Source organism: Teleopsis dalmanni, chromosome 2, assembly GCF_002237135.1.
Source record: "Teleopsis dalmanni isolate 2A chromosome 2, ASM223713v2, whole genome shotgun sequence".
Lineage (NCBI taxonomy): Eukaryota > Metazoa > Arthropoda > Insecta > Diptera > Diopsidae > Teleopsis > Teleopsis dalmanni.
The window spans coordinates 145174534-145182511 of NC_051847.1; the positions used below are offsets into that span (position 1 = coordinate 145174534).

The 7978-nt window shown below is 29.0% G+C and overlaps 1 protein-coding gene across 1 annotated transcript; it reads left to right on the plus strand.

The window, feature by feature from the left end:
* The first annotated feature begins 4639 nt into the window (after positions 1-4639).
* Positions 4640-5598, plus strand: LOC119684337 (SUN domain-containing protein 5-like). The gene is made up of 2 exons (XM_038098364.1): positions 4640-4707; positions 4777-5598. The coding sequence occupies exon 2, from the start codon at positions 4777-4779 to the stop codon at positions 5596-5598; it is 822 nt and encodes a 273-aa protein (XP_037954292.1). The 5' UTR covers positions 4640-4707.
* The last annotated feature ends 2380 nt before the right edge of the window (positions 5599-7978 follow it).

Below are 7978 nucleotides of genomic sequence, written 5' to 3' on the forward strand. Positions count from 1 at the left end.
TATATTTAGTATTAATATTATCTAATTACGATGTTATTTTTATAACTTTGATTTAGATTAAACAACGCTGCAACAAATAGTGAGACAGTTATACAATCTTAGAATTAGTGTGTACATATAATAGACTCGGGCTACCCAGTCCAGATAAGATCACGAGCTAATACAAATCACTGAATAGGTTGGAGGGTCCCAATAATAATTAAATGCATTCGTAATTTTACCGAAGAAAAATAAAAATGCGACGATAATGTTAAATTTACTTTTATTAAGTTTTCATTAAATTATCTTTTACAATTCTATTAATATCAGCATTATTCATATTAGTTGTTGTCATACGAAAAATATTTTATTTTTATTATAATACTTTACGGTATTAGATACGAGTTTTTTGAACCAATTGTATAAAACAATATATACTAAAATCTTTGTATATAATCTTTTAGGTATAATAAATTATTGAAAAGATTTTAATTCATTTATGTGGGAAACCATAAAAATAAAATTTTGTATTGTTATTAAAATATAACAAAGGAAAATTTGCCTAATTGTTGTAGATTAGAAACATATCGCGGGCCGCACAAAAATTAGCCGTGCTTTGGACAGCCTTGTATTAGATAAAAAATTTAATATTTTGTATTTCAATATCATCAATAATCAGTAATAATAAATATCAATAAAATTAGTTAATTTTAAATAAAAAAATATCAAAATGCTGACTGGCTTTGATTTTTTCGTATTAATATCGTATTAATATTAAATCATATCTCTGCCACAATAATATATTTCATTGAGGAATATTTCGTTCCATGTTTTCTTCTAATATAATAATAAAAACTCCTACAATATATGACATACAGATAATATATATAATAGAAGAAAAATTGAAACGCTAATGCATTTAAAAATAATAAACTTCAAGTAAACTATTATAATTTAATTGCGCTATTAATTCTTATATTTTATAGTCTTATTTAATATTTAATAATAACATATATATAAAAGATCCAGTTGATTCATAATATTGAACATATTGAAATGGTGATTTAATATATGAAGACTATTTCTCTTGTTAATTTTTGAAGCCATTTTTTCTAATGCATAAAATATGTAAAGAATATTATTTTCTCATAGTGCTCTGGTAGAATTTAATGTAAACTTAACGTTTTAACTTTTAAATTTTTAAAAAGGATTTGTCCATTTGTCGAAAAAATATAAGTTGAACAGCCAATAATTAGCTTTCTCTGTTACAAAATTTGTAAAAACATTTACTTCAAATTGAAAAATATGATTCATAGATTTAGTAATTCTATATTTATATCTCTTCTTTTATAAGTTGATAATTTAAATAAAGTTTTTAGAGCAAAATCGTATATATTTTGTAAATATTCTTTTATTCTTTACTATTAAGTTCACTTGTTTCACTGAAAAATATATATATGTACCTAGTAGAATATGTGTTTCTTCTGCGTGCATTATAAATTTGAACAACAGCAAAAAATTCTTAAACCCAACAACGGTCGGTTACTGTGCATAACTTTGCTTATAAAGTATATTTTTCGGAAAAATTTTGTACGTATATACTGAAAAATATGTAAAATAAATTTATAACTATGTATAAGCTTAAGCCTAGAATACATATGAGTGCACACTAAAAACGTCAAACGTTGTACATATAACTGTTTGAATAGGATTTAAAAATTTAATTTTCATTTTTGAGGTTAGAAATCGCAATAATAAATCCTCAGAAATGTTACAATACAAAGCATTACAATAAAAATTTTACATTGTGTAATTGTCTGTTTTCATATTGTTTATTATGGCTTAAATGTAGCAGAACAATACCGGAAATTAACAAATGACAAGCAAAAAAGTATCTTTTAATAAATGGATAAAGTCCATATATCAATACTTAAATCAACTTACGTAAATCAAATTCAATTGATAACATTGGTTTCACACAGTACTGCTTATGAATGATTTTATGCATGCACACCACTGCGTATGAGTGTTTTTAGTTCAACATATAGAGTGACTTTATACAGACATATGTTGTATAAACAGCCAAATGTATTTTGAATTTATATTTAAAAAATTAATTCTTTTTCAAGAGATTTATAAATTATGTCATTTATAAATGGTTTATCATGCATATGGTCATTTTATTTTTTGTATATGATGAAAATATCACATAATTTCGAATTATAGCAAAGCTATTGTTGTGTTTATAATTATGAAAAAAGATAGTGTTATTTTGCTAAAAATCTAGAAATTAATTTGAAATATTGAATTTTTAATTTGAAATATTAATTTGAAATATATTATTTCTTTGTAAAACAGGGGGATGAAATGTCAACTTTGCAGCCAATTCAGGCTGGAATGCCACAAGGCAGTGTCTTGGGACCAGTGTTATACTTACTCTTCACTAACGACTTGCCTACCACCGTTGGTACTGAGATTGGAACTTTTGCCGATGATACTGTGGTAATTGCTACGGACGATAATCACCAGTTAGCATCAAACAAACTCCAGCGAGCGCTAGATAACATTTCCCAGTGGCTTAAAACCTGGAGAATAAAAGCAAATGAGACTAAGTCTTCACAAATAACCTTTACAATGAGAAGGAAAAATTGCCCTCCGGTACGACTTAACGATATCTTAATCCCTCAATCTACCCAAGTGAAATACTTAGGAATACACTTTGACACAAAACTAACTTGGAAGCACCATATTTTTACTAAAAGAAAAGCACTTGGCATCAGACTGCGGGAGCTCTACTGGATACTGAACAAAAGTTCAAAGCTTTCCGTGGAAAATAAACTTCTTATCTACAAAGCGATACTCAAACCAATCTGGACATATGGCATTGAACTCTGGGAAACTGCTGCATCTTCAAATATTGAGATTATCCAACGTTTTCAATCAAAAACCCTTAGATTAATCTTAGATGCTCCTAGATATATAACAAATGAATGTATACATCGCGATCTCAACGTTCCTGTAGTTAAGGATGTCATAAAAAGCCAAGCCAGTAAACACAAAAAACGTATGTTACATCATCCCAACCTCTTTATGAGCAGAATTATAGCAGAAGGAAGAACGTTCACACGCCTCCGCAAACAAACGCCATTGGAACTTTAATGTGTCCGACTTCAACAGACGGATGTGCTACTGAGCTCAGTCCATTCAAGCTCAAAATGGTCTTTTAAGTATTTAGTCACTTTTAAATATTGTTTATTGTCTACTCTGAATGACAGATCGCAATAAAAGAAAATAAAATTAAAAAAAAAAAAAAAATTTGAAATATAAATAGTTGTTAAAAATTTCAATTTATTAAATATGCCACTAATTTTGTAAAACATCGATTTAATACGGAAGTTATTAGCAAAACGGGAAACTTAATGTTGAGAGTAGAGTTAGAAAGGTTTATGATTCTCCTTACATCAAATGGTGCCTACCTCCTCAAATTATACATTAACTGTAGTCAGATTTCTCAAAGTCATATAATATATTGATATATCTATTCACAAGTCCATGGTTTTTTAAGATTTTGAATAAGGTCAAACGAACTGCAATTTTTTGCATCTTCGGACACATGAGGTGCTCCTTAATATGCTGCAACATCTTATTAGTTTTTTTGTAGGCACGCTCTTAAAATTCGTATGCGTCAAGTACGGCCAGTAAGACGACCAGTAAGAGTAAAAAGCAATTTTACTTCTCTTAAACAGCTTCTCAGCTCTACGAATATTTACGAAATTTTCACAAAAATTTTAATTGAGTGTAGGATATATAATACTGCTGTCGATATAAGAAGCGATAGTTAGACCATAGTTTAAAATATAAGGTCCATGTCTACTTTAAACCTTTTTAAGTGTAAGGAGGGAGAAAGAGACATTTTCTATTAATTAGTGAATACTAATAGTATTAAACTAACAACTGCAGATAGTTATTGCTACAGCTTTTCGGATGAGTATACGGATGAAAGTTTATGAAACTTTTTATATTAGGAATCTGTAGAATAATTAGTTTTAAAGTAAGATGATACCAATTTCGAATGTTTTTATTCAAATCATTCAAATAAAAAGTGGCTTAAAGAAAAATGCACTTTATATTTCTTTTAGCCACTTTATTAAATTAAGAGAAATTTCATTGGAGTTCCTGATATCATAAACAATAAAAAAACAAACGATTATCACTTATAAGAATTGTAAAAGAAAAAGTAACTATTGCATTAATTTGAAAGTACACAATATATGAAAGCATTTATACTGTACTTGCAATAACCGCTGTGGTTTCTTGCCAAAAACCAAAAAAATATCCAAATCCATGCGTTATATTTTTTATCTTTGGTTAAGTTCTTGTTTTGTAGACAACCAAATATCGACTTCCAAATCAATATATAGTATGATGCAGATGGGAATACAAAAGAGGATTAATAGAAGGAGATTAATGTTGATTTGAGTAGGCGGATGCAATTATCCATTTCACCCATACTATAATCTGAACAATAATAGATATACTTTGAACTATTTCTAAAAACCTAATAATATTTTCTATATGAACATTATTGACTATTTCGAAAATGGAATATTTGACGTTTAAAATAAATAATAATTTTTTTAGTTTTACATATTATAATGATATTTCGTTTTATTATAAAATATTAGTAACACTGAACATATTATAGCTACTTTTCCAGAAAGGAAAAAGGTGAAGATTTTATTAGTATTTTTTATTTCCATTATATACTTACATAAATTGATTAGTTTTCAATTTAAGATGACAACTTCCATCGTATGCCGTAAACTTTTCTTTTGGTTTGCTACTCTCGTGGCTTCTATTCTTATGTACTTTACTTTTGGTATTATTATGGACACAAGTCGAATGATACAAAATGTTCAAATTGAAATCGATGAAATTTCAGCAACAGTATTTCGTAGATCTAAACTAACGGCAGATAAATCAAATCAGTCTCCAAACATGGAGTTAATGGTCAAAAATAGTTTATCTAAAATTGTTGATGATTTACAGATACTAAAATCTGATTTCGAAAAAAAGTGTGGCTCAACTACTGATGTTGGCTTATGCAATGAGGAAAGGATTAATTATGCAGATCAAAATTTGGGTGCTAGGATTCACAATGTAATAGCAGAGCCCATCGATGGGTATAATATATTAAAACGAATGTTTGGAATGGAATATAGCTCAAATCCACCGATTAATATGCTAATACCTAATATGAACCCTGGTAGCTGTTTTGGATTTCGTGGAAATAAATCAGAAGTTATGGTGCAGTTGGGACGTCCAATTTATATACAAAGTATTGAATTGGAGCACATCGCAACAGAATATTCACCTACTAGAGAAACAACAAGTGCGCCTTATGTTTTTCAAGTTTTGGGTAAGGTACACTTATCGAATAAAGAAGTTTCGCTTGGACTTTTTCAGTATGAAAATTCGCAATCTTATTTACGTCAAGCTTTTGAAGTTAACTCATTGGAAAAATACGCCTACATTCATATAAAATTTCATCAAAACCATGGTCATCCACTATTTACTTGCGTTTATCATATAGGAATTTATGGACGCACTACAATATAACGTTTTTCTATTTCTTAGTAGAGTTTAACTTCAATTTTATTATTTATTTATATTAAATGGGTTTTATTGGTTTTTATAAATAAAATTTTAAAAATCATATTTTTAAGTGAAGAAACTTTAATACTATAAAATATTTTTTTTTTTTAAAATATATTTTAGTGATTGCATGGTAATATAGTATAAGAGCTTGTTTTCGATTACAAGACTCGATTCTAATCAACATCGACTTATCTAAGGATATGATATTAAGCTTATTCCTATTTACTTGATATTTAAAATCTATTAAAATTTGATTATATTTTAAAAGTTAGTGTAAGATTTAACAGGGATGTTTGTGATATCAGCTATTTAGCAAAATTAAAATAATTGTTTCTATCATGTTGACATGATCAGCGAAATTTATTTCTATTTTTTAACCTATTTAAATAAACTTTAACAACTCTTTATTAAATAATTTTCTTTAGTTAATAATTTTTTTATAGCTGTTCTTTGAGGTGTAGTAAAAAGTAATCCATTACCTTCTCAAAAGATGGCTTTAGCTATGTGTATCCTTCGTTATATAAGTCCGATTGGGTTACGCTAGATGGCACTCGAAAGATGAGATTCAACCTATGCAGCTGAAATGTGAATACTGTTTATGGTTCTAATACTGTTACCGCAAATTATGCGCATTTTGGTTTCGTTGATTTCGTTGTTGGAAATGTCGATAAAATCATGGAAATAGTCGAGTCTGTCTACCATGTAAGCACTGTTTGGATTGCCCAAAAGCTAAAGAATGCAAAAAAATCTTTTGGAACCATTTGAATAATGCTGGATACAAAAAGTGTTAAAAAACTTATACTTAACGCAAAAAAAACCTCGTGGACGAAATTTCCATCTGCGAGTCGCTGCTGATGACTGATCACTTATGGCAGTTTCAAATGAAAACAGTCGTGGTCGAAACGCTATTAGCTGGCGGACGGTGGTCATGCCAGCATTAAGGGTTAGAAAGGTTTTGCTTTGAGTTTGGTGAGATTGGCAGGAAATCACTTACTATGAGCTGCTTTCCTACGGCAAAACTCTTAACTCGGAAGTGTGCTGGTAACAATTGGACCGGCTGAATGGAGCTATCGCCCAGAAACGGCCAGATTTGGGCAATAGAAGAGGAATTGTTCTCGATCAGAACAACGCCAGGCCACACACATTGATATCGACATTGATGACTTGCTAAAATTTTAGGGAGCTTAGATGGGAAGTTCTTATGCATCCATCTAATAGTTCAGACTGGCACATCTGTTTCTGATCATGGCGTAGAATTTTTCTGGTGAAAAAATCGCTCCAAAAGAAGCCGTTGAAAATCGATTGTCTCAATTTTTTGTCAATAGAGATGAGGATTTCTATTAGAGAGGCTTAATGAAATTACCTTCGATTGCTTTGTTGCCGATAACTTGACAACAAGTTATTGAATAAAACGGCATATTTGACCGAAATCAAATCATTCTATCTATTTTTTTACTGCACCTATTATACTCGTATTGTACTATATTCTATGTAACTATTTATTGCAGATTGATAAAATTGATAGCTTATATTATAAAATGCTAGAAGAAATATTTCACTTCAGAAATTTAAAATAATTGAATCGTTTATTTTCGTGCAAAATAGACGTGTTCAAACCTACAAAGAAACTCTCATAAAGTATGAATACCAAAAGAAAATTCTCATTGTAATTAGAAATAAAATATTAATGTAATAGATGTTCTTGTACTAAAAAAGGATAATATATATAACTTAGTTAATTCTTTTAAATCCTCAAGACCTAAAGCAAATCCAGTATTCTTTTTATTTGATTTTTATATTGAGGTTAATTCAATTATGATTCATAAATAACGCTACGACGTAGAAAATTTATTCAACACATCTTGTTGCCCTCTGATGATGTTTTCTTATAAATTGCTAAACTAATTATATACATAATGGCGTATCCTTACACTTCCGGTAGCCAGTAGGATACAGCGGTAATAATGGTTGCTAGCTTTTATTTCTAATTAATTATATTTTGTGTAGAATAGTAGGAACATATTCTTTAGACCTTTTATACTCGTACTTGGTTTTACAGATTTTTTTCTTCCTCAAGATATTCTAAGCGGAAAAAAAGAAATTGAAAGTAAAAATTAAATCAAGTCAGGGAAAAGCAAAATTGCTTATAAAAATAACAAAACGGAAGTGGAAGTTAAAGTTGAAGTGCATACACATATACACAAACTGACAGCTTAAGATAGTTATTTAGATGAGCAGTGTAGGGAAATGTTACGAGCGTTGCCTTTAATCTTCAGAAAAATTAATTATATAGCAAAACAGCAAATAATTTGTTGTGCTTTTCTTTTGAGTTTCTTGAAGA